Here is a 26,889-nt window from a genome sequence, read left to right as displayed (position 1 = left end):
AGCCAAAACTGCAAAAATGCGTTTCCGCCAAAATCGCAAAAACGTGGTTCCCTCCAAAACCGCAAAAACGTGTTTCCCGACAAAACCGCAAAAACGCGTTTTCCAGCCAAAACTGCAAAAATGCGTTTCCGCCAAAATCGCAAAAACGTGGTTCCCTCCAAAACCGCAAAAACGCGTTTCCCGACAAAACCGCAAAAACCTGTTTTCTCGCCAAAACTGAAAATTTGTATTTTCCCGCCAAAACCAAAAAATCTCGTTTTCCCGCCAGAACCGAATAATCTTGTTTTCCGTTAAAACCGAAAAATCTTGTTTTCCCGCCCAAACCGCAAAAAAAAAGAAAACTCGTTAATTTTGAAATAATTCTAATGTAAATATATTAAATTAAATAATTAAATATAATATAGTTAAAATTAATATCAAACATATGATTAAATCAACATAAGGGTATTTTGATAATTTGTTTGCTAAACTCATTTGAATGGAAATGAAAATAAAGAAACAAACATAAGATCCATTTAGATGATTCATCTAGATGAGCTATGTGGATGGACAAACAAACAATCACAAAAATCTGAATGGATCATTTGAATAGATCATACAAATGAATCATTTGAATGGAAATGACAAATGGTGAAACAAACGGCCCCATAGTACCTCTGCCTTGGAAATATATTTAATGCCGACATTGTCCCTTAATATACAACAACCCCAACAACAAAACACAAACCACAAAACAGGGCTCCGGCGATTCTCTCGTCTTCAGACGGCTGTCGTTTCGTCAGAGTCACTGAGATCCGGCATTTCAAAGTTAGGTTTGTTGTTTCTCTTTCTCTCGCTCGTTCCTTGCTTCGTGTTTTGTTACCTCCTCGATTTCCATGTAATTTGAATAGCAAGGTTGTTTATTTTGATTTGGTGTTTTAAGTGTTTCTGATCGGATACTTTTTGCTCCATCCTTGGAACAACGTACACAAAAGCATAAGTCTCTCTTAAATTTGATTATGCATTGCTGAAGCCTACATGGTTGTCACTAGGGCCGTGCATGGATCAAATATCCGGGTTTTTGGAGATATTTGTGATTTGTTTTGTATGTTACGGATATCAAATTTTTCAATTTGCTTTGTTCCGAAAAAGTACGGATATCCAAAAAACTGGATATCGAGAAAATATGCAGATATTTGAGGATATTTACGAATACTTATGGATATATCATTTCTTTTTAGTCAAGACAAATAATCTAAAAAACTGAGATACATTTGTTCTTAAAATATTTTTACATGATATATAAAATAAAAATAAAAGAAGAGTGAAACTCTATGTTTTAAAATTAGTTATAAGAAAGACAAACTTAAGAAAAAGTTATAGGTATCATAAAAAAGTGTACATTTAATCAATATATATATGTATATATATAGCTTTCGGAGCATAGCGTATATGTTCTTAAAATTTTAGTATTTGTGATTTGCTTCTTTTTTTTAAGGGATATTGACTTTTATTATTTGCTTATTTCAAAACTTTACAGATATCCGGATTTTTTTGATCGAATCGAATCAAATTTAACAAATAAAATGTCCCGTCCTAGTTGTCAAGAAGAAGGTGTCTCGGGATGTGGCTAATTATGTAATAATAGGTGGTACACGTAAAAATTAATTTCTTGGTTGTGAAAACTGTGAATGGTTCAATGATGAGAATAAGAAGAACTTAGATTAACAATCATGGTTCTAGGCTAAGAATATTTGGATTTTGTTTATCAAATCAACAACCATGAACTCATGTTTGTAACCAGGATGCTACTGAGCTGTATGTTTTTGTTTACTTGATGTGTTAATCTGTGACTTGATTTGACGGTGCTTATATATGTATTTGGTGGTGGTGGGGTCTTCGGAGTGACAAGCACACATAAGCTGTGTCGTATCTTGTAGTTTTTAATGATTAATAACTAGTTTGTATTTCATTTAGATTTCAACTAGCACTTGCTTTTCTGCTAGGATTTCATTTGTTTTCTTGGGTTTTCTCGTGGGGCCAAATAACATAACTTGTGTACGTGACTTAGGTATAATATTCAAGAACAACAAAGTTTAACTATCTTCTTAACAAACAATAGACCCATGATTTTTTTTTTCAATAACACGTCATGAATAGATTCAGGCATCTAATAATCTGGCTCTTGAAAAATAACAAATTTACATTTATATATTTGTCTAGTTGAAGAAGCTGACATCAGGTGTTTCATTATGTCACACTATGCGCTCCTCTTTAAACGAAATACGCTACTGTCGTAAGAGCGTTGCACCTTCTCTGTCTTTCTCTTGATAGTCTTTATATTCCATCTTTTCAGTTTAGTAAAAGGTCTGCAAAATGGTTGCTCAGGGATTCTCTGTGGATCTTAATAAGGCCCTTGTATTTCAGGTAAATACAACTGTTTAGTAAGGATTTTAATAGTCTACTAGTTGGAGACCCGCGCACCTGCGCGGGGTGAAAGTATATGTAAAAGATAGGAGTGTCAAGTCTGGATTCCAGTTCGATTTTTTTTTCTTTAAGTATTTCAGTTTATAAAAACATATATCATTTTAAAGTCGTATCTAAAGTTTGGTTCGATTTATATATTGTTGGTTTTTGGTTTATTCAGTTTTATACCAAAAGCCATAAATTCATATATATTTTTTATAATACTTTTTAAATTTTACTTTATATGATTAGATAATTGTTTTAATAAAACATGAAGATATTGTGATTTTTAAATAGAATATTTATTACTTTTAATATTTAAAATAATTAGTAAACATATTACATTAATAATAATAATGGTTCCAATAGAATAAAAATAAGAAAATTAGTAATATATAATATTATTAAATAAGTAAATATTATCGCACATATTTGTCAATAAAAAAAAGTAAAAATCAATATATTAATTATGAAGATCATATCAATAAAGAAAATTTATGTTTAAAATTATTAATTATATTAGTATTATTAATTACATTAATTTATGTATAATTATACTGTTATATTTTAATTATTTGGTTTGATCGGTTTATTTCCCAAACCATATCTATATTCCGCGGTTTCTTAAAAATAACATCCAATTCAGTATGTATTCGTTATTATCAACTCCAAACCACTTTCTTTATTTTGGTTCGGATCATAACCATACACGGAAGAGTTAATGGCTGAATATACTATGTATTAACTACGGAAATCATATTTAAAATCGTAAGTAACTCTGTTATTCAACTTTCCTTAAACAAATTATTGAAAAGAAATCTATAACTATGATATTCCAAAAGAAGATGATCTTATACTTGCTTGCAAAGTTATGAATTTATGATTGAGAATTTTCATATAAAATTCAAATCTTTATGTGAATCTTATAAGGAATATTCACTTTAAAGTCAACACCCTTGAATGAAATGTTACGGGTTTTCCTTCTTTTGTTTTTTTTTTTTGATTTTCCTTTCTTGTTTACACCACATTAAAAGAGTATTGTATAGCACGTTTACGGACAATTCAAATTCATTTTTTTTTGGTTTCTGGTTAAAGCTTACCAATTAGAACCGGCTTACACAAAATTCTCGATCGGTTATTTGGTTTCATAATTTAATCTTGATAATCTTATTCTTGTGCTCTCTTTTAAATATTATACTGGATCACAAATAAATTTTGTATTGAACATATGATATATATGGACCATGCTTGATTAAATTGCATTACATTCGTAGGGGTCTACGTCTACCACATGTCATACTGCTGAATTTCTTGAAGCCAACAGCAGCCAATAAGAGATGATTATATGAATGATTTGTTTAGATTTTATATTTTAAGGGATAATTATATGAACTTCTAGAAAGTTAGGAATTAGGATTAATCACTTAACTTGTGCCTCCTTTATAAGCTTCTTAGAGTAAAATTGTATGGACAGTGACCGAATGTATGTGAGAATGGGAGTTGTTAAATTGTATTGGCAGTAACCATAGAGAAATCTGTATTCATTTAATTGTGTTTGTCAATGTATATAATTAAATGCACGTCGGCGAAATATCTAATGAATGGCATGGTCTTGTAATTTTTCTAGTAAACAAAAGGTCTTAAATATTTGAACTGAGAAGAGCTGTGGAGCTGCCACGTAAACACTGATACAAAGATTGTAACTTAAAAAATGCTTCACAAATAATATATAAGGGATATGTAACAAATAATTGCTTGGTAACTACTCTAATATTTATTGCTCATAAGTTCGAGACTTATGAGACACTTTTATTAATTAATGGGATTATGCGACATGTTTTGGAAGGTTTCTTCACTAAAGTTAAAACACTTTGTAGTTCTTTATTATACCTATATTATACGTATAATGGTGGTGAGAAATACGTTAATGTTACGTGCATGGAATTAATATTATACAAAACCTTGGAGTAATGTTCTACACATGCATTACTGTTACGTGCATGTAGTTAAATGTGATACAAAACTTTGGAGTAATGTTCTACAAATGCATTCCAAATTTTGTAAGACATCCTATGTAGAGTGTTTGAGTATTTTGATTTGATTCTAGAGTACCAATGTAGAGTGTTTGTTTTGAAGATTGCTGGCAGGCCTAATCTTCTACCTCCGCGAACTGAAGCTTTGTCAAAGTATCATAATGTTAGTTCTACTCTGCAAATTCTGGATAATGTCGCACAAGAAGTACCCAACTTTGGAACTGAGCAGGTGATTGTTGTATCCCTCTTTATCTGTTGTTCTTATGCTTCTAGTAAGTACGCTTAGTGTTGCACAAAAAAAAAAAAGTAAGTACGCTTAGTTTTTTCTTTCTATGTCTAGGATAAAGCTCATGGTCCTTTTCATTTAAAGACTGGAGCTTGTCTTTTTGGCTTGTGTTGCAGCAGATCTTCATTTCTACCCCGACAAATAGTGCACTATACTTATGAAGAATATGTATAATAGTCGTAGCATTGCTTGGGAACAGGATGAGGGACTTGAGGTATGTAAGCGCTGCCATCTTATGATGCTTGTATTTAGTTATTCTCTACTACTCTTAGCTTATTCATTTTCTGAATCAAATTATCAAAGTCCTTCTCTGCCTTTTATTTCAGGCATGCTCTGGGTTTGCGGAAATCTATGGTTTGTTTCTTTATTTTTGTTACTATCTTCTTTAACTTCCATCAGACATTGATGGATTCTCTTCAGTGGAGGTGCATGATTATAACCTGGCCCGGGTTGAGGTTGCAGTTCACTTTTTATCCTATTTGACTGATAGATTATGCACACTTTTTCCTTGTATTAGTGCCTCTTTCATGCTTTCATAGCAATACTCTAGAAAGCCTTACTTTAGTTTGATGTATTGTATATTGTAGTTACTGATTTCTAAAATGTTGTGCTATCTACCAATTCTTTGTCAGTATTTCATTTCTCGTGCTTTGAGAGTGTCCTCTGATTTCCTCGTGGGGTTGAGCAATATGTGATAAATGATTCATCCGAGTCTTCTCCCTTTCATCTCTCCCTTTATAACCCTGATCTCCAGTTTCTCCACTGCACTTATCATACGTTCCATCAACCTATCAGCCTCAATCATCTCATTTTCGCTCTTCGTCATTGCTTCTTCGTACTCGGTTAGCTTCTTATGTTCGAACTCTTCAAAGTCATCAGAGAATACTTTTTTATCAGAGAATACTTGTTGTTCACTACCTCGTACTTGACAGAACACCGTTCTTCTTCAGGGATAAGCTTATAGCTCGGTATCATTTGGTTTAACCGAATAAACATTCTCTGTTTCTTCATCAGTCTCCTCACCAAGTGCAAGTTTCTTCCATTATTTCCCTCCAAGTCCATCTTTATGAGCACATCATTCAAATTATTATGCTTCCATCACTTTTTTATAGTCTGTCAAAGAAAAAAAAATTAAAACTCTTTCTAAAGTTCCCTAACATACCAAAAGTTAACGAAACAAAACATTTATAAATTTAAAATATCAAAGAAACTTTAAGAGCACATTGGTAACATATTTCTCAGACTCTTGCTCCTGAAACATATTCTCTATGGTTTTCATCAACTTTAATAATATCTCCACCATCGGCTCTAATCTTTAAGTTTCCATAATGAATTGGATAAATTTTAGAGCTCTCATCTAATTCCAACATGGGATCCTATCTTTAGATTACCATGATGAATAGGATACTCTTTTAAGCTCTCTTATACTTTGGCCCTAACCACAAAAACATGGTGTTCTTGGATTCCACCGTTTTCAAGTTCGGTATCAACATGGTGTTGTTGTGTCTTTGCATGATTCTTAAACAAAAGGTGAATAGAGTTTCTGAACACGCTATGTTTGATTCTGTTCTTACAAAAATTTCAATCAAGGAATTTAATGTTTCCATTCAAGGAATTTAACGTTTCCATTCCCTGCGGACTCAGTGCCTCAGTGATCTCATTACACAAGTTTTTGAGTGACTTAAGTTCACCCTCGCCCACGGACGCCATCGCTTCTAAATCGCCTTCTCCTCACTATGTATGTTTGTTTGTTCAAGTCTTCTTCTAGTATATACATAGGAAAAAAAGATTCCTTATCATCACAGTCTTTCCTAATCACTTGGTTTAACCGCATAGACATTCTCAGTTTCTTCATCAGTCTCCTACTCGCGTGCAAGTTGCTTCTATTATTTACATACACGTAAATCTTTATGAGCACATCTATATTATTAAAACTGAAGTACACATTGAGATTGTTTGGCAATATGGATAGGAGTTAAAAAATAATACTGTTTGGAAACATGGATAGTAGTAACTTAGAAAAAAAAATGGCCTTATGCTACTAAAAAATTGGAAGTCCATTACATTATATCAAAAAGTAATGAGTCTATGTTACTTGATAATATATATATTCAAATCAAAATAATAATTTAAAATTGATTTATATCAAAAATTCATTCAAAAATAAACATATATTCAAAATTTGATTTTTACTAACATATTTTTCAATAACTATTACAAAAATGTTTTCAATATATATAAGAAAAATACAATACAAAGCCTAATTTCAAACACCAACTTAAATTATGGTTTTAAATTTCACATTAAATTTTAAAATATAATTTATGTGATTATTTATATGATTGTACATATAAAATATTATTAATTATAAAAAAACTTATTTGATGGTACGTATAAAATATGATTATATATGATAACACATATTTTGTAACCTATGATGACACATATATGATATATATATATATATGACACATATTAGGGGTGGGCGTTTGGGTTCGTTTTCGGGTCTTTTTGGGATTTCGTATTTATTTCAGATCTTTGAGGATTTGGTTCGGATTTGGATAATCAATTTAAATAGGTTTGGTTTAAATATTTAGTAGAGAATTAATAATTATTTAATATTTTTGGAGTTTTGAGTATATTTTAACTATTTAAGATATTTACGTTTGATTATTTGTATATATTTTCAAGCATTTAAGCAAACTTAAAAGTATCATATATATTCTGGATGTTTTTATATATATAAAATCTAAAAATAATTAATATATATAAGTATATAAATCTATTTTGGATACCCAAAATACTTCGGTTCGGTTCGGATCGGATTTCAGTTTTCAAATACCAAAATTTTGAATAATTCGGATATTTAATCAATTCCGGTTCGGATTTAATACTACTTATTCGGATTGGGATCGGTTCAATTCTTCGAATTCGAGTTTTTTGTCCAATCCTAAATAGTGACATAAAAATCAAATAGCATCATAATTTTATTTTAAAAATACACCCGCACGGGCGTGCGGGTCAAAATCTAGTCTATCTTATTAAAACTCAAGTACAAAATTGGAGTGTTTGGAGACTTGAATAGGACTTTTAAAAATTTGGAGTGTTTGGAAACATTGATTGCAGTCTTTAAAAAAAAATATTTTTGTTTGAAAACAAGGATAGTAGTATTAAGAAAAAAAATAATGGGCTTATGTTTTTTTAAAAATTGAAAGTTATCTAGGCCACTTTTAAAATATACTAAAATGGGTCAATCTAATTCCCTAAATTTTTTTTTCTAAACTAACCATAAAACAAAATTTAAACTTTATATACATATTTCAAATCAAAATAATAATTCAAATTTGATTTATATCAAAAATTGATTCAAAAATATACATATATTCAAAAATGGATTTTTACTAAACTATTTTTCAATAACCATTATAAAAAAATATTGTCAATATATATAAGAAAAATATAATACAAAGCCCAATTTGAAATACCAACTCAAATTATGGTTTTCATATTTCATATTAAGTTTTAAAAATATAATATATGTAATTATTTATATGATGGTATGTATTAAATACTATTAATTATATGATTACTTATATGATGGTACATATAAAATACGATTAATTATATGATGATAAAATACGATATATAATAATGACTAGGGATGGGCTTTTGGATACCCATACGGGTTTAGTTCTGATCGGTTTGTATTTTGGGTTTTCGGGGTCAAAGATTTCAGCCTTATTAGAATGTTTCTAAAGTTTGGTTTGAGTTCGATTTGGATCTTTGCGGGTTTGGTTTGGGTTTGGATAACTAATTTAAATTATTTTAAAGTCTTAAATCATTATATATTTTAAATTTCTCAAAATGTATAAATAAAATAATATATTACGTATAAATTTGAATAACATATGTCATAATACTTAAGCTTAACATATCAATTGGCTTGATTTAAAATTTTGGATACGAAATCAATAATTATTTTAAGTATTTTTGGTGATTTGAGTATACTTTAACTATTTCAGATATTTACTTTTGACTATCTATATATATTTTCAAGTATTTAAACCAATTTAAAAGTATCATTTTTGATGTTTTATATACGTTAAATCTAAAAATAATTAAATAAATAAGTATATTAATTATTTTTAGATAAATTCGGATACCCAAATACTTCGGTTCGGATCAGATTCGGTTCTCTAAATAACAAAATTTTGAATAATTAGAATATTTAATCAATTTATGTTTGGGTTTGGTACTATATCTTTGGATCGGTATCGGTTATGTTCCTCGGATTCATCCAAATCCTAATAATTACATGAAAAACAAATATCAACATATTTTTCAAAATATACACCCGCGCGCCTGCGCGGGTCAAAATCTAGTCAATAACTTATTTCTCAGAGCACGTTTAAAAACACGCAAGTCGTAAACCTTGAGCTTAAATTTCTATTAATATAAAGTTCTGTTTAAGGAATATTTTTGTTTGCATTAAATTCAAACTTTTTGTGAGGAGCGTTTTCTGCGTGACACCTAAGCGTTTTGCTAAATAAAAGCTTCTCATGAGGCCACGTCACACACATTGCCAATAATCTTTAAGGTAAGTTTTAAAAGTGCTTCTCCTTTAATATATAGGGGATTTCAACGTTGCCTCTAATCACCCAATATTTTTTTGCTCTTATTTATTAGTGATAATTAAAGTTATGTTCAACCCTCTTGTCATTGCTTTGGATGTTTTACAGGTTGGTCATCTCGGTGAAACCTACGAGGAATGGGTTCACCAACCCATTGTGACAAAGAAAGGCCCTCGTTTTTTCCACAGTGACTTTTGGGAGGTATATAAGTCTCTCTCTCCTTTTTCAATTCTACATATTTAAATAATTGGCAATGTCAATAAGCCTCTGATCTCCATTCTGTAACATATTTGCAATGGAAACAGTTCTTGACTCTTTCAGTCTGGTGCATCTCCATGTCGGTAAGCAGGGGCCTTTCACTTCCAGAAATCGTCCCACTGATAGCCTTGGGAATATTTATCTGGACGTTGATAGAATACACTCTTCACCGGTTCCTTTTCCACATAAAGACAAAGAGTTACTGGTTAGTTACACACACACACACACTCTCTATTATGTCACATTTCATGTACATAGTACTCATGCTAATGTTATTGTGGAACAATTTCAGGGGAAACACGGCACACTATCTTATTCACGGATGCCATCACAAGCACCCAATGGACCATCTTCGACTCGTCTTTCCTCCTGCTGCTACAGCAGTTTTATGCTTTCCTGTAAACATTTGATCATCATCCACACTATCTCCACCATTATTCCTAGTTTCACACAAAAAAAGAAACTTAGATCGTCTTATTATTATCTTGTGTCACAGTTCTGGAACCTTGTGAAGCTTTTCACAACTCCTTCAGTCACACCTGCACTGTTTGGAGGCGGCATGCTTGGGTACGTGATGTACGATGTTACTCACTACTACCTTCACCATGCACACCCAACTAGAGCAGTGACCAAAAATCTCAAGGTAAAACAAAGTCAAGTCATTAAACAAGACTTTACTAATCGATCGGCTATAGAGAGTTTTTTTTTCTTAATGATTTCTTCAGAAATACCATTTGAGCCATCACTTCAGGATTCATGACAAGGGATTTGGTGTAACATCGTCGCTATGGGACATAGTTTTTGGCACACTCACCAAATCTCCCAAAAGAGAGCAATAGAAAAGGATATTGGCAATACAGTTAAATATTTAATTATGAATCTTCCCTCATGAGTTTTGAGATGTTTAGCTGAAGGGTTTCATTTAAATCACTATATTGTAAATCAATGTGTCACATCCTAGTCTTGGTGTGTTTCTCAGCGAAAACAACCAACAATATATACTAACGTGTAAGACTATGTACAATGGTTTCAAGATTCAACATTTTCCATTTTATCTTTTAACACTCTATGCCATCTTCTCTTTCTTCCATATCATCATTCAACATACATTCAACTTTTATCCACTACAATGGTTTTGTTAAATAAAATTCAACACTCTATTTTATTAATTAATAATTATTTTTTTCTATATCCAAATTAAATAAACCTATTTTCTATTTATAGATAATTTAAATGATAAATTTTAGTATAAAAATAAAAATAAATTATTTAATTTATAATGAGATTAATTGGTTTTAAATAACTAAGATAATATCAAAATATCAAACATCTTTAGAATGTAACATGTGTTGTCAACGATCTTCATTTTTTCTTATTCAACATGTTGAATATTTTCAACACCAGTTAATCCACATCATCAAATTTTATTTTTCAACAATCTCATTGTATAAATTCAACTATTGAATCTTTTATTCAATACCTCCATTGTACGTAGTTTAATGTGTGTTTGATCTTATATCTTGTGTTACTCTTTCTCGTATGGGAATGCATAGGATGACTAACATTTGAACACATAAATGCCATTGCATAATCTGGTGACATACCAATTTCTTAAGATATTATTAAATTAAATATCAAATTTCAACTTTCAACTATTTAAGAATACTTAGGGGAAATTACTGGGAATTTGATTTATGTAGTTAGTTGAAAATTTGTGATTTACATAATGCTCGTTGATTTTAAAAGTTGACAAATTTAACAATTTTGTCAAGGATTAGAGAAAAATTTTTATATTGAGAAAAATTATGAAAATATCAAACTATAATATTTTCAAAGACCTTTTAACAATTTATTTCTATAAAAAAAATCAAGAGATGATGTATGTAGTATCCCTACAAAATCTTGTTTTATGAGTTAATTTGTTTAGAATACAACTATCAGCAACAATAATTTTAACAAACATATAAAATCACTAAAATCCAAATTTTTTGAATAACGTGGAATTTTAAATAGAATTAAAAGAGCACTAAACCACTAATACTAATGTTTTTAAAGAATGCGAAAATCTGTAAACCAATAACAATATAATCTATTTTTGTTACAGATCACTATAAATCAAACTTACACTACCACCCTCTAAATATATTTTTAAAAACTTAAATGATTTTTAAAACATATGTTTACTTTTCTTACTAGCTAATTTTATTAAACTATAGAATATGAAGAATACCAAATAGGAAAAAGTTAACATGTTACAAAAAAAAAAAAAAAAAAAAAAAGGAAAAAGTTAACATAAATTTACTGGGCTGGGCCTAGTTTTTTTTCTGATCAAATTGGGCCTAGTTAAATAATTCAACACTAGCTAACCGACTCTCGCCCGGAGATCCAAATGTTACTCCTCTTCCCAAACGCTACAGTCTTCTTTCTCGCTTCTTCTGCTCACTGAAATTAGGGTTCAGGGTTTTCGAATTTCGTTTTCTAAATCAGCCTCTCTTCTCTCCGCCTCTGATTGATGACGAGGAGCTTCCAGTCTACGTGAGAGTTCGTTAAAGAATCGGAGTCGTTCTTCCCGCAATGGCGGCTAATGCTCCACCTGAGCTGGCTTCAGGGAACTCTTGCTGCATCGCGGTATGTATTTTCCTGAATAGTAGATTTGGATCAATTCTTGTGTTTAGCGATGTTGTATTTACGTGACTGTATTTTTCAGTGGCAAGGGAAGTACCTAGGCATGAAGAAGCGGCGAGATGCTTGTAAAGAAGCTATAGAGATTCTCCAGAAGGCCATGGGAGCTGCTAACGATGAGAAAACCAATCTCCAGAAAAGTAAGTTGATTACGTTTCATCAGTTTATTCAGATTGGTAAAGATAGTTAGGACTTTGAAAGGAATATTCCTTTCACTACGAGTGGCATAGGTTTAGCTTGTTGGTTTTCTGATGTGTTGTGCTGTTGTTACTATTTGATTTTTGTTGTGTTACATGTTCCCTTGATATCTTGAGGTGAGCTATACACGTTAGAGTAAGTTATTGGTGTATTCCATATGTCTTTGGTTTTGAGTAGCGTTGGTTCTTCTTGAATGATGATTCTTTGGCGATTATTAACTGAATTTATTATCTAACTTGAGCTATTAGTGATGTGTGGGTTGGGTGGAAAGATGGTTTTATTACTATACCTCTCAATCTTGTTGTTGTGTGTTTTTAACTCGGCACTGCTGACATGCTATCTATATGTTTACAGAACTTAGGGAGATGTCGGATAGCATGGACACTAAGGAGAATGATTCAGGTGAAAAAGGATCTTTGGAGAAAGAAGTTTCTGATTTGAAGTCTGAGAAATTTTCTTTGCAACAAAGATTGGAGCGAAACATTCAAGAAAAAAGTGAAGAAATTAAAATTCTTCGTGATCAAGCTTCTAGCAGAGAAAAGGAGATCAGTGAACTGAAGAACCTCCTTAAGAAAGAAACATCAAGGGCTGATAATTCCGAAGAAGAGAGGGAACAAGTTTGTAAAGAACTGAACAAGGCAAAGGCTCTGCTGGTCAAATATGAGGATATCAAGCCGGACGTTCCTGAACTGAAGGAGGAAATAAATCTGGTTAAAAGTCTTCTTGTAAGCGAGAGGCAGAAGGCTGAGTCAGAGAGGAAGAAAGCTGAATCAGAGAGGAAGAAAGCTGATCAGTATCTTTCCGAGTTGGAGGTTTTAAGAGCTTCAGCTAATAAGACTAGTTCTGATCTGCTTACTTCGACATCCAATCTTGAGACACTGAAAAAGCAGCTTGAGTCTGAAAAACAAAAGACTCTGAAAGAGAGAAAACGTGCAGATATGGAGAGTGCAAAAGCTAAGGAACAGATGAAGCTGGCAGAAGGTTTGTCTAAGAAGTTTGAAATCACTAGAGTTAGAAATGAAGAGCTCAAGAAAGAAGCGGAATTGCAGAGCGCTAGGAGCAAAGTAAAGTTTGCTGAAAACTCAGCGAAATTGGAAGAGAAGATGAGACTCCTTGAGATGAATAAGAAAACAGCCATGGACTGGAAATCTCGTGTTGATGATCTGACTCGGCAGTTGCAGGAGTCACAATTAGTGACCGAGGGTTTGAAAAAACAGGTGCATGAGCTTTCTCTCTCTCGGAAATCGACTCGCTCTGTTTCTCCTCATGAAGCCAGAGATCTGGAAAAGGCTGAAATGAGGCTTTTGAAAAAGGAGCTGAAGTTTCAGAAGAAACGTGAAAAGCACTTCAATGAAGTGGCTGAGTTTGAAAAATATCGAAGGGAGTTTCAGGCAGAAGAGCTGGGTCGGTTAAAACGTGAGTTCGGTGGTTTTACAAATCGCATGAATCTTCTGGGTGAGTATTTTTCTAGAGACGTTGAAGGTACAGCTACTCTTGCAAAGGTTTGTTTATGCCATAAATTTCTTACTCTATTCCTTCCCATCTTAATTTAATATTCTGCTTGATGATTTGATATATGATACTTTCTTTGCTCCCGGGTTTCAGACATTAGGCTACATGATGGATCTGTTCTGAATGACATGGTAAATTAAAAAGAATCCTGTTTTTCTATTTATCCTAGGTTTATGATTGTGGCTTAAAGCATTCTTAGTTTAGCTGAAATAGTCAGTTGAAGTTATCTGAGTATGAACACTTAGGCTCTAGTCTGTTGAAGTTGTTAGTGTCATTGAATCTTACTATAGGTAGATTATTCACAACATATATCGCCTTTAAACTTTGGATCATTTTAATTCCTTACTACTTTACTTATGTTTCATTCCATTGCTTTTTAGGTGGAAGGTCGCAGGAAACCCCCAAAGAACCGTAGTGGTGAAAACAATTCTGACGCAAGATGCCATTTGGGAGCCAACCCTGGTTCTCAGGACCAAGCTTGCAAGTTTTCTGCCCAGTTAATCGCTAAAGCTGGACGGGGCGTGAGTGAGTCTGTCTCCGATCCTATTTCTCAATTGGATTCTCCTACTGGAGGGTCTAGAGAGTTACTGACTTCTGGAGTAGTTTCCAGCGCAACATCTTTTTCTGAGGGGGAGTTACTGGCCTCACAGGGAAGAGAGCAGTTCGCTTTTACTACTTCAGCAGAAATAGCAAAAGACATACCAAATATCCAACCAACAAAATCAAGTATGTTCCATAAAGTCGATACCGGGAAAAATGGAAAGCTCTGTTTTGTGGCTGAAAACTGTGTTCAAAGCGGTCAAAAAGATAGGCATGAGGTAGTTAATGAGCACTCTCGAAAAAGAAAAAGATTGTCAGAGGCAATGGAGTCACGTAAGCATCTGTCATCTGATGATAAAAAGAAGAATCTACAGATTAGAGAGAAGCTGGGTGCCTTGCAGTCTATGGTAGCAGAAACTGGGTACAAGCCTTTAAGAGAGAAAGAAACTTTGGTTTCTTGTCAGAAGAAGACAGTTATGCAGAATTCTATTGAGTTTAACCGGTTAACCAAGACTCGAGGTAATAAAGCTGAAATTACACAAGTGGCTGGGAAAACTATGTGCCTCTCTACTGCTAAAGGACATGATGCGGCAACATTATTTCTGGAGGAAGATGCTGCTACAGATTATATGAAATTGCTGGAGTTGGATCAACCAGAAGATGAAATTTATTACAAGATTGCAAGAGAGTCGCTCATGTCCCCTGATCTTCCGCAGGTAAACTTTTTGGGTGATGAGATTATGAATGAGGACAAAAATCCTACTACTGCTCTTGACTTGGTTGCTAGTAGTGAAGCTTATAGTCTCAACACTGAGAATGCTTCAGTGACAGTCAAAATGCCACCTGAGTCGCCAACATCGGATGGTCATATTCTTAAACACTTTGTTGTGTTTTCAAATACTGAAGACCAGAACAGTATCATCAAAATCTTCCATGCTGCAAACAGTTGTGCTCAGCGATGCCCATCAGTTGCTACAGCACAGTGGGCAGTGCCCGCGATTCTGTTCTCTTTGAAAATGGAAAACAACCTTTTAGCACGGTATGTTATTATCCTCTCTAATGTGTTTTCATTTCATAATGTTGATATATAGTAATTCTTTCAACTCCATTAGTAAACTAGTGTCTGGGTGCTAATATATGCCTTTGTTTTTCTCAGGGAAAGGGTATGTGTGTTCCTCTCCTTGCTGCTTCATAACTTCTCTATGGTTTCCTCGATGAACATTGGGAACACTCTGGATTATGATTCTTGCGCCTGCTTAGATTCTTTCTCGAAGCATATATCTAGTGGTATGTCCCTAATCCCTTTTCCTTTTCTTGTTTTTCTTCTCAAAACTGAATATTTCAGTCTGCTATTGATTTGATGTTTAAATTAACTGAACTTGGAATTCTATTGTGTAGTTATGGCTGATACTGAAGCTGGAGGTATTCTAACCGAATTTTTGGAAGAACTCCTTAGCCTTCTTAAGGACCTCCTTTCAGAGCAGAGAGTATTGTATTCTGCTAAATCCTCAGAAACAACTGAATCTGGTTTTAGCATTCATGTCACCTTGAATGGAGAAAATGTAGCTCTCTTCAGCAGAGTAGCTCTAACTGATCATTTGGTGGCTGGAAGTGCTATTTTGGCAGCAATATGTACTGCAGTGGATCGTTTTGGACTTATCCGTGAAGTTTCCTTTGAACTCCTGCACAGACACAGTCATGAGAAAACCCCAGTACCACTGACCATTCTTCACGTTTTTGCTTACACTGCTGGAGAGAAAATGATGTCCTCTTGTGATCATGATATATCAACTGCAGTGTTGAAATCCATTGTGATGTTTCTAGAGAACAGACATTTTGGTACAGTAGAGGGAAATTCTAAGTTGCACCCAGGGAAGAATAAGTGTCCATTCTCAGACAAGTCTTCGTCGCTGGAGGCTATGGGATCTATGCTTATGGAAATTGTTCAGGAGTTTACACACTCTAATACTGTGCATCAGAGGTTGATTGAGTTTAGGCCGGCACACAAAGGTTTCCAGTGCCTATTGGCAAGGGATCAAAGTGTTTCTTTATATGACATTCTGTCATTGGTGGACCTTATTACTTGTTATACGGTATGTAGTTAAAAACTTTTCAAGAGCATTTACAACCTTCACTTAATGTTTTGTTAATCTATTGTACCAATTTGATCTTATATATTTATATATGCAGGCATGGGATTGGACTAGTGCAAACATTGTTTCTCCACTGCTAAAGACGCTGGGAATGCCATTGCCAGTTAACCTTTCTGTTGCAGTCGTCTCTCTTCTTGGGCGGCTGAGCAGGTAACATTTTATTAGTTTGACTCTTTATACAGAAGAACCAACATGAGGTAATAATATCCAGTCCTCTCTTTTTGTTTTGGATTTTGCAGTATTGGAGTGGATGCTGGTGGCTATGAAAATGAAGGAATATCAAACTTGAGAGAGAAACTGTCATCATTTCTGCAGTGTGAGACAACACTAGAAGCTGGTTTTGGAGTTCAGATAGCAACTGTGAGCTCCCTCTTGAAGACGCTTCGGCTGGATCTTGCAATAGTCTTACAAGGCGAAACCTCCAAGCTTCCGGGTTGTGGCGACCAAAGCTCATCTGTTCCAGCCAATATGGTCGCCAAGTGGTTCTCTTTATTGAGCGACGAACAGCGAGCTTTCGCAACCGAGTTCTTACAAACCTGTTGTTAGATAATTCCTTAGTTGAAAAATTCATCAAAAGCAGTACAATTTTGGGTATGTCTCTCACTGCTTGATTCTTCTTCTTCATTGACTGATGTTTTTTCAAGGATGGAGATATTAAAGAAGCTTGCATTGAGGTTCCAAAGTCTATACTTTTTGTATTTTCTTAACCGGCCTAAACTGAACGAAGAATGTTGCATAGGTTTGTTTTAATACAGAGTTTAGTTTCAGACAACCTAATCACACCACCACAAGCAAAGATTGTAATATCAAGATTCAAGATAGTAAGCACACAAACTAAAATGCTTCCTATCAAGATCCAAAACCCATAGACATCACTTGTATATATTTGTTAGAACATTTAATATGAAAACCATTTTCAATCCATCAACCAATCTTTGTTGGGATACTCTGTTCATGTCTGAAGAAATTCTCAGGATCAAACTCACCCTTAATCTTAACCAACCTCTCGAAGTTCCCCTTGAAATACTTAGTCCCCCACTCCCTAGCATCACTCTCTTCCTCGTTCACCCCCAAATCAAGATCCCTGTAATTCACATACGCACGTCTCGGGTTCTTCGACACATACTTCTCCATGTAACTATACATCTCCCTCATCCACTTCATATGCCTCTCGTCGCTTGCCTTCCCATCTGACCAAGACGATAGCCACTGAATCTTGAACAAGGTCCCTTTCCTGTGAGGGAATGGTATCTCTGACTCAGCAATCCTCGACATCACTCCTCCGTAAGGGTTCCATATCGTTAACGGTGAATCCTCTTCAAGAAGCTTCTTCCATAGTCCTTCTAAGCCTTCTACAGGTATTGGCTCTTCCACAAAGTCTGACTTGGCTTTGAAGTAGCTCTTGAAGAGTGATTTTCCGTCGAGTAAAGCCTCCGGTGCTGCGCTGCTTGGGAATCCAGCAATGTACATTACTGATTTGATCCAGCTCGTTTCCATGCAGTCCTTCTTGGTTAGTCCTAGCTCAGGGAAACTCTTCTGCATCACCTGTTAAATTAAACTCGGGGTTGAATTTGTCAAATTAAAAAGTTTACCACCTAAAAGAAAAAAACATACTTTAGACCCCTGACTTTACAAAATTCTAATTTCTCTGCATCGCCTGTTAAAACTTTTACTCAGGTTCGAATTTTGACATATTAAAAAATTTACTAGCCAAAAAGATGTATATATAATACTTTGGAGGTTTTAAATTTAGACCCCTAAAGTTTATATAATTAAAATTTCAACCCCATTGTACCTGCATAAGCCTATTTGAGTCACCGAGAAACTGTCCTTGGTACGAAGTCGAGATGGTTCGGTTCCCAGGTTTGGTAGTTTTGCTCGCTGTCTGAATAATAACGCGAATGAAGAGATCTTCGTCAAGCTTGTCAGCGACTTGTTGCCATTTGTACAAAACCTTGGTACCGTCTTGCTCAAGCGTCTTCGTGACTGTGAATACAGTCACGGTCGACGGAACGGGAACGAGCTTGATTTTCCAGGCGAGGATCACACCGAAGCTTCCGCCTCCACCGCCGCGAAGCGCCCAGAAGACGTCCTCTCCCATTGCAGCGCGATCAAGGATCTTGCCGTTAACGTCGATGATTCTCGCGTCGAGGACGTTGTCAGCGCCGAGACCGAACTTACGCATCATGGAACCGTAGGCTCCGCCGACTAAGTGGCCGCCGATGCCGAGGCTGGAGCATAGACCCGCCGGGAAACCATGGGTTTGGCTTTTCTCTTGGATCCTAATTAAACCGCGGGAGAAGTAAACTGTTAACTAAAGGATCATTAACCAAAGCAACCATATTCAGTTTGCTTTTACTTCGGTTTGGTTTTATCAATTGGTTGAATAAAGAAAACCGGTCATTTTAATTAACCCTATGGCCTCTATCAATCAAGAATGAACAAATTGAAAAATTCATAAAACATTTTTGTTTGAGCATGAAAGCAATATTTTACGTAACCGGCAATAAATTAGGTGATCATAATGGATTTTAAACAAACGCAGCTTATAAATAATAAACATTTATATACCGAGTCATTCTCTCTCTGGCTCGGTTCCCTATGAAGAGTGTTTGGAATGTCCCCGGCAACGCTTCCGCCCTGCACTCTCCGTCGTTCACCTCCAGTGAGCCTCCACCTCCGCCGCCCATCCCGCCTGACCCACCTGATCCTACCTCTCCCCTCTCTCCCCACCTTTTCCCTCCTCTTCTCTCCTCTAACCCAACTGGTTTGAAACCCTTTTCTTCTAAGAAAAAAGGATTCAAATCTTCCAATAATTCTACATCTGCTGTTTCTACCCAGTCACAGAAGGCGATCTCAGAAGGTAATTCTCTCCTTGGAGCACCTGAGAACCAAACAACTGCTGCTCTAGATTCAAAGCCTATCAGCCCAAACCATCAAAAAACCAGATCTACTGTTCAAACTACAGTGGCAACTTTCTCTCCCGATGTTAACCATCAATCCTTCACAACCTTTCCTCTAAAATCCTCCTCCCCTCTTAACACTAACCCAGCCTCCGCCTCAACCTCCTCTAACCCTCCCCAATCATCCAGTTCCAACATTACTCCCCCCCGGTGACCAAATACCCTCTCCTCCTATCCCCCCGACTGTTACCTTAAGTGGTCCACCGTTTCCCTCTCTCCCGGTTCCTCCTTTCCAGCGGCCCCCAGCGGTCTCTGAAAATGCTCCTACATTGGTAGAAAAACTCAGAACTGCTGCAGACAAAACCCTAAAGAGATTAGCTCCAGTCACCCTCTCAAAGTCTGGCAGACCAAGAGTCTTGATACCTGATTCAGTATTCAAAGCTGGAGCTGAAATCCACAAGGATTTCATCATTTGCTACTTCAATGGTAGAGCCCCCCCTTTCCAACAAATTCAGAGTGTTTTCAATCATATGTGGGGAAAAGGGCAGAGACTAGAAATCCACAATAACCCTCTTAACCACACAACTCTTGTGAGGATTCCTAGCGAGTATCTACGAACGAAGATTGTGGAGAAGAACATCTGGTATGTGGGGGATTCTATATTTCACACCGCCCACTGGTCGTCGGAACACTCGTCTGCCACCCCCCCTTTGAAGGCAATAAAAATATGGGCTCACCTCACAGGAGTTCCACTTGATCTTCGGTACAATGCGGGGTTGAGTCTAGTCGCTGGTCTTGTAGGAGAGCCAAAGGAGACTGATGACTTCACTAAAAACATGGTTAGCCTGACAGTGTCTCATGTCAAAGTTGAGGTTGATCTCACACAGCCCTTGCCTGCAATTGTTGAGTATGAACGCGAGAATGGAGAAGTGGTTGAAGTCTCGGTGCATTATCCGTGGGTACCACCTACGTGTTCTCACTGCCATGAATTAGGCCACATTATCCGCAACTGTCTCCACTTCACCCCACCCCCGCCCTCTGAGCCACCCTTTCAAGACAAACCCAAAGGAAAGAAAGCTTCCTCCTCTTCCACTCCCGTCCCCAAATCTACCCGTCAAATTTATAGAAAGAAAGCAGTTGATGCCGCAGCCTCTGTTCCCACTGCTGTTTTAAACACTGAAGTAGCCCACACTGATGTGATGATGATAGACAAAGCTCGCTCTACCATTGGAACCTCAGATTCCAATTCTTTGGGATCTTTTGATCCACGCCTTACTCCTGCCCCCACCCCTAGACCCTCCTTAAAGCGATCCCGTTCCTCACTAACTCTCTCTCCCCCTATCTCCTCCAACTCAAACCCCAACCCTTTTGTGCGCCCACCTCTTCTCCCACCCTCCGACCTGACACTTTTGTTACAACCTCCCCCCTCTCGCCACCTGCTTTCTCTCCTCCACAAATAGCCCTTTCTCCTCAAAAAACCCTTTCTCTGCCCTTGACCCTTTCATTGACCCTTCCTTTAGATCACAAAAGTCCTTTGAACCACAAAAAACCATTGAACCACAAAAAACCTCTTCCCCATCCAAGCAACTAAATATTACTTCCTTTTTTTGTCCGGGAATCCATCTCTTCTGCTGGTGGAGACCCTCCCCCTCTTTCCCAATGAGTGTCAAACTCTTTTTTTGGAATGTCCGCGGTCTAAATGACCCGGCTAAGCATCGCCCTTTTAAATATTGGCTTCATACCCATAGGCCTCTTTTTGGTGCAATTCTTGAATCTCATATCAAGGAAACTTCTTTATCTTCCCTTATGTCCAACGTCTGCAATGGCTGGAATTATAGTTCGAACCATGCTGCTGATGAAGATGGAAGGATCATCTTAATTTGGAAAGCTCCACTCACAGTCCAAATCGTCCATCAGTCTCGCCAGTCCATGACCTGTATTTTAACACTTCCTGCTCAGCAGCCGATCTATTATACTGCAGTGTATGCCTCAAATCTCTCTGCTGAAAGAGTAGACTTGTGGGTTGAGCTTCTTCATCTTCATAGCAGTCTCGACTTGGATAACAACAACTGGATGATTGGGGGCGATTTCAATCAGATAATGTATCCTGCGGAGCACTCCTCCTCTGCAGTTGTGGTCCCTGATAATCAAATGTACCAATTCCAAGACTGCTTGCTGCAAACTGGGTTGTTTGATCTGCGCTACAATGGCCCATCTCATTCCTGGACAAATAAACAACCGTCAGATCCCATCGGAAAAAAATAGATCAGCTCCTTACCAACTACAAAACCATATCCTCCTACCCGCATGCCTATGCCCTCTTTCTACCCAACCTCTTCTCTGATCACTGTCCCTGCCTAATAGACTTGTCTTTTACCCTACCGACTGCTGGAACCAAACCTTTTAAATTCCAAAACTACCTAACCAAGCACCCTAACTTTCTGGGGGTTGTACAGGACGCATGGGTGCAGGCCGGAAGCATTTGCTCGACACTTTCTGAACTCTGTTGGAAATTAAAACTCATAAAGGGAGAACTAAAAACACTAAACAGAGAGAATTTTTCAAATATTCAAGAGAGAGTGAGCGAGACTTACCGTTTGTTACAACTTGTGCAGGTACAGGCACTGAATAATCCATCGCCTCAATCATTCCAAGAAGAGAGAGATCTTCATGAGAGGTGGATGTTCCTGAGATAGATTGAGGAAAGCTATTTTCGACAGAAGTCCAGAGTGAATTGGCTCAGTGAAGGAGATCTCAACACTACCTTTTTGCATCGGATGTGTCAGGTCAGAGCGAGCTACAATGCAATACGAGCCTTGATGTTGGAAGCTGGTGTTTTAGTAACGGACCCTATAGAGATGAGTGAACTTGCGGTGAGACACTTCAAATCAATCCTTGGCCCTCAATACTACTACCTGCCGTTGCTGCGCTCTTCTACTGACTGGTTTGTGGGGTTGATTGGATTTGAGTGTAGTCTGGATCATTGCCAAAAAATGCTGTCACTCCCTTCCGTGGAGGAGATTCGGAAGCTCTTCTTCAGGTTAAACCCAAACAAAGCCCCGGGTCCTGATGGGCTGACTTCGGGTTTCTTCAAAGGAGCGTGGGATATACTTGGAGGTGAAGTGACTTCTTCGATTACACATTTCTTCACCTCAGCTTTCCTACCAGCTGCCACAAACTCAACTATTCTCTCGCTGGTTCCCAAGTTCCCTGGAGCCACGAACATCTCTGACTTTCGGCCAATCTCTTGTCTCAACACCATCTACAAAGTGATTTCCAGATTACTGGTAGCGAGATTAAAGCCAATCCTCCAGCATCTTATTCTTCCCTGTCAAACAGCCTTTGTCAAAGATCGATTGCTGGTGGAAAATACAGTATTAGCAAGTGAACTAGTGCATGGATACCATAAGAACAAAGGTCAGAAGAGAATTACCATCAAGGTCGACATAGCGAAAGCTTTTGACACCCTATCTTGGGAATTTCTCTTCTCTTGCTTGGAAAGTATGCAGATCCCTCGCCACTTCATATCTCTTCTCAAGGCCTGCATATGTACAACAAGCTTTATGGTGGGTTATAATGGCACTGTAAATGGCTATTTCAAAGGAAGAAGAGGGCTTAGACAGGGTGATCCACTATCTCCCTATCTATTTGTAATTGCCATGAACTGCCTATCATTCATGCTAAAGAGAGCGGCTACTCAAGAAGGATTAAAGTTTCATCCAAACTGTGAAAAAATAAAGCTTACTCACCTATGCTTTGCAGATGACCTGCTCATCTTCACTGATGGCTCGTTAACGTCCGTGCAGCATGTTCTCAAAGTTCTTCACGATTTTGAGCTACGGTCAGGCCTCAAGGTGAGTATGCAGAAAACAAGCTTCTATGCATCTGGCCTGTCTGTTTCAGAGATCGATACCATCCAAGCCTCAACTGGAATGGCCTGTGGTGCGCTGCCTGTTCGTTATCTTGGAGTCCCCCTCAACTCTAAGAAGCTGAATCTAGTCAGCTGCGAGCCACTCCTTCACCAAATCAAGAAAAGGCTCTCCTCTTGGACAGTAAAAACTCTCTCCTTTGCTGGCCGCTTACTCCTCATCAAGACAGTCATCTCCGGGATAACCACCTTCTGGTGTTCGGCTTTTATTCTGCCAAAAGCTTGCATTAAAAGAATCAATTCCCTCTGTAGTGTTTTCCTGTGGAAAGGCGATATCGAAAGTAACAACACGGCAAGAGTAGCGTGGGAGAAATGTGTACTTACAAAGGAGCAAGGTGGATTAGGCATCAAAGACCTTCAAACTTGGAATCTGGCTTGCTGTATCAGGCTCATTTGGATGCTCTTTTTCAAGGCGGGCTCGGTGTGGGTTGCTTGGTTCAGAGAAAAAGTGCTTAAAGGTTCAATTCATAATTATTGGACCACTAAGCCTAGTGCGTCCAATTCTTGGCTAGCAAACAAGCTCCTCAAGCTCAAGTCAGTGGTGTTCCCTCTCATTAAACTGCGACTGGAAGATGGCTTGACAGCGAGGTTTTGGCATGATAATTGGACCCCTTTCGGTAGCTTGGCAACGGCTCTCAATAGCTCAGTGTCAAGACTTGGGATCCCAGACAATGCAACAGTAGCGTCATTGTTCCGAAGAGGAGCCTGGCGTCTACCTGCTGCAAGATCAGAATCACAATTACTTCTTCATGCTTTCCTAACTACTATAACACTTACAGTAAATCCTGACTATTATGAGTGGGAGATTGCAGGCTCGGTGAGTTTGAAATATTCAACAGGCCAGCTCTATTCATACCTGCGAGGAAACATTGAGGAAGTGGATTGGGCTAAGGCGGTTTGGTTCTCTTACGGAATTCCAAGGCAACATTTTCACGCCTGGCTTGTAGTACTTGATAGATGTCCGACGAGGGATAGGCTACTCGCTTGGGGAATCCAGGCCTCTCCACTCTGTCTCCTGTGCAACACCGGTCATGAATCCAGAGACCACATCTATTTCAACTGCGATTTCGCTTTCAGCCTTTGGGAATTATCGGCAAGAAGATGCTCACTCCAACCCACGCGAAGCTGGAACCAAACTCTACAACAGATGCAGTCTCTCTCAACTCACAAAGCGACCAGACCTCGCCGTCTTCTCATTCTCTTGGCGTGGCAGTCCAACCTCTATTGGCTCTGGAATGAACGTAACTCAAGACTCCACTCAAACTCTTTCAGGTCTGTAGATTCTCTCTTCACCATTATAGATAGGCAGATAAGGAATAGGATTCAAGGATTCAGATCCTCCAACCCAACTCTCTCCACTACTATGATGCAAGCTTGGTTCCGCTATGCATGATCGGCTATCCACTCACCATCTTTTCTCCCCCATTGGGTTTTCCGGACGCTGAAAGACGTCATCCACCATCGACGAGTTTGGACTTTTCAACTCCTCTTGGGCTTTACTAATGGAAGTTTCCAAAATATGAGTTTTTAAACTATGGGTATTATAAAAACTAAAGTCATCTGGGCTTGTAAACATTTTATGTTTTTTATGTTTTTTGCTATTTAATATGAAAGCCAAAGTTCAAAAAAAATAAAAATAAATAATAAACATTTGAATTTGATCTAATTGCAACGTTTTGTAAAAATAAAATAAGAAGCAATCAACATTGTCAATATATAAACAGACGAAATATGAACAGAAAATTTTATCATATTTGTTCATCAAAATTTTCTAATTATTTTGTTGGTTTTTCGTCAAAAAGTTCCTGACAAAACAAAATCATCTTATAAGCTAATAGCTTCTCATGAAATTCAAATTCCAACGGAAATCCATGGCTATTTATATATATTGAGCCACTACATTTAATATATTTTGTCTCTTTTTGGTTGTTTAAAAGTAAAGTAATTTATTTGGTATGATGCTTCAGTTTTTCTTTCTTGTGAAAAAAGACTAGTTTAGAAAATCATGCATGGGTGGATCGTCCAATAGTACAAATACATGCGTAAGCGTTACCTACTTACCTGTAGTAAACCTCTCCGACGGTGGCACCCGCGTGAGCCCATGCGCTGTTACTGTCCACATCTACGTCGATCTGTCTAAGCTTGGATAGATCAACGATCACAAACGGCGTTTCGTTCTCAGAAACGAAGGAGAGCCCTTCGTAGTCGTGGCCGCCGCTACGTACCCGCATGTGAAGCTGGAGTTTCTTGGCACACACGACGGCTGCTTGTACGTGTGTCTCGTACATAGGCTCGAATATGAACACAGGCTTCGGGTTTGACGGCGTCAAGTAACGGAGATTTTGTGCCGTTGATTCGAGCTCCTCTTTAAACAAAGTCGCGTTTTGGTCGGGTGAGTAAAACGCCGCCGTTATGGGGAACGATATGTCGGAGTTCTCGACGAGGCACTGCAAGAAATCTTGTTGTAGTGTGGATGAAGACATAGGAATGGAAACTAATAGTAGCGTCACCGCAAACGCCATTGCGTTTCGCTTTGAAACCGCAAACGCCATATTGTTTCTAAAGAACTATTGTGTGGTGTTTGTTTTTGGTTGCTGAGGTATGTGTTTGGGTTTATATAGGAGGTTGATGTGTGTGTGAAGCTGTGATTCTGTGAATGTCTTATACGTAAAGTTGGTGTAATAATTACATCAACATCTTCATTATATTCATTCATTTATTGCTAAAACTGTATAATTTTTTATTTCATTGCTAAACTTCTATCTTTTGTATTTTGACTACTTGAAAGATTAGGATTTTCGTGGAGTTTATTTACAAGTAAAGTTGGTGTTGTAATTACATCATGACTAAAAGTTTTCATTATGTTATATTCTTTCATTTGTTGCTAAAAATGTATCAAAATTTATTGTATTGCTAATCTTCTATCTTATGTATTTGACTACGTGAAAGATACAGATTTTCTTGGAGTTTATATATTCCTTAATTATGCATATAACCAAATAAATGTCTCGCCAGTCGCCATTCGCCAACCATACAGAAAGAAAGAAATGAATTGTTAGAAATTAGAATATGACCAGGGTCGTTGCATTCCCTTGTACTTCATTGCTATATAATCTGAATCTTTATATATACTTTTGATGTCACATATTTTGTGCTCTACATATTTTCTATTTCTTTCTTATTTATCCCATTTAGCGATAAAATACTTGGGTTATGTTTGGTGAACTAGGCCGTGTTTTATATCCTCCTTCTCCACGGTAAAACGTTTGCAGATGCAATCATGAATCGAACCAGATCGAAATATAGCTACTGAAAGTCTG

General features: G+C 36.9%; 3 protein-coding genes and 1 long non-coding RNA gene across 4 annotated transcripts; 3 read left to right on the top strand and 1 right to left on the bottom strand.

Annotated features, from left to right (window-relative positions):
* Positions 1 to 601: 601 nt before the first annotated feature.
* On the top strand, positions 602 to 5,255 carry LOC125609342. Its single transcript, XR_007339681.1, has 5 exons — positions 602 to 812; positions 2,336 to 2,406; positions 3,720 to 4,707; positions 4,884 to 4,978; positions 5,091 to 5,255. It is a non-coding gene; the product is annotated as an uncharacterized LOC125609342 (long non-coding RNA).
* Positions 5,256 to 9,717: 4,462 nt separating this feature from the next.
* Positions 9,718 to 10,558, top strand: LOC125609341 (dihydroceramide fatty acyl 2-hydroxylase FAH1-like). The gene is made up of 4 exons (XM_048780666.1): positions 9,718 to 9,858; positions 9,946 to 10,051; positions 10,150 to 10,296; positions 10,379 to 10,558. Exons 1-4 carry the CDS (start codon positions 9,731 to 9,733, stop codon positions 10,490 to 10,492), a joined length of 495 nt encoding a protein of 164 aa, XP_048636623.1. The 5' UTR covers positions 9,718 to 9,730; the 3' UTR covers positions 10,493 to 10,558.
* A 1,448-nt stretch (positions 10,559 to 12,006) lies between these two features.
* On the top strand, positions 12,007 to 17,445 carry LOC125609339. The gene is made up of 8 exons (XM_048780664.1): positions 12,007 to 12,281; positions 12,361 to 12,475; positions 12,888 to 14,035; positions 14,426 to 15,624; positions 15,742 to 15,872; positions 15,984 to 16,678; positions 16,776 to 16,888; positions 16,978 to 17,445. The coding sequence occupies exons 1-8, from the start codon at positions 12,228 to 12,230 to the stop codon at positions 17,282 to 17,284; spliced, it is 3,762 nt and encodes a 1,253-aa protein (XP_048636621.1). The 5' UTR covers positions 12,007 to 12,227; the 3' UTR covers positions 17,285 to 17,445.
* Positions 17,446 to 17,456: 11 nt separating this feature from the next.
* Positions 17,457 to 26,204, bottom strand: LOC125609340 (berberine bridge enzyme-like 15). The gene is made up of 3 exons (XM_048780665.1): positions 25,631 to 26,204; positions 18,534 to 19,020; positions 17,457 to 18,283 (listed from the first exon to the last, which is right to left on the bottom strand). The coding sequence occupies exons 1-3, from the start codon at positions 26,119 to 26,121 to the stop codon at positions 17,663 to 17,665; spliced, it is 1,599 nt and encodes a 532-aa protein (XP_048636622.1). The 5' UTR covers positions 26,122 to 26,204; the 3' UTR covers positions 17,457 to 17,662.
* Positions 26,205 to 26,889: the final 685 nt, after the last annotated feature.

This window comes from Brassica napus, chromosome A5, assembly GCF_020379485.1.
Source record: "Brassica napus cultivar Da-Ae chromosome A5, Da-Ae, whole genome shotgun sequence".
Lineage (NCBI taxonomy): Eukaryota > Viridiplantae > Streptophyta > Magnoliopsida > Brassicales > Brassicaceae > Brassica > Brassica napus.
This window is presented reverse-complemented; position numbering and strand designations above follow the sequence as displayed.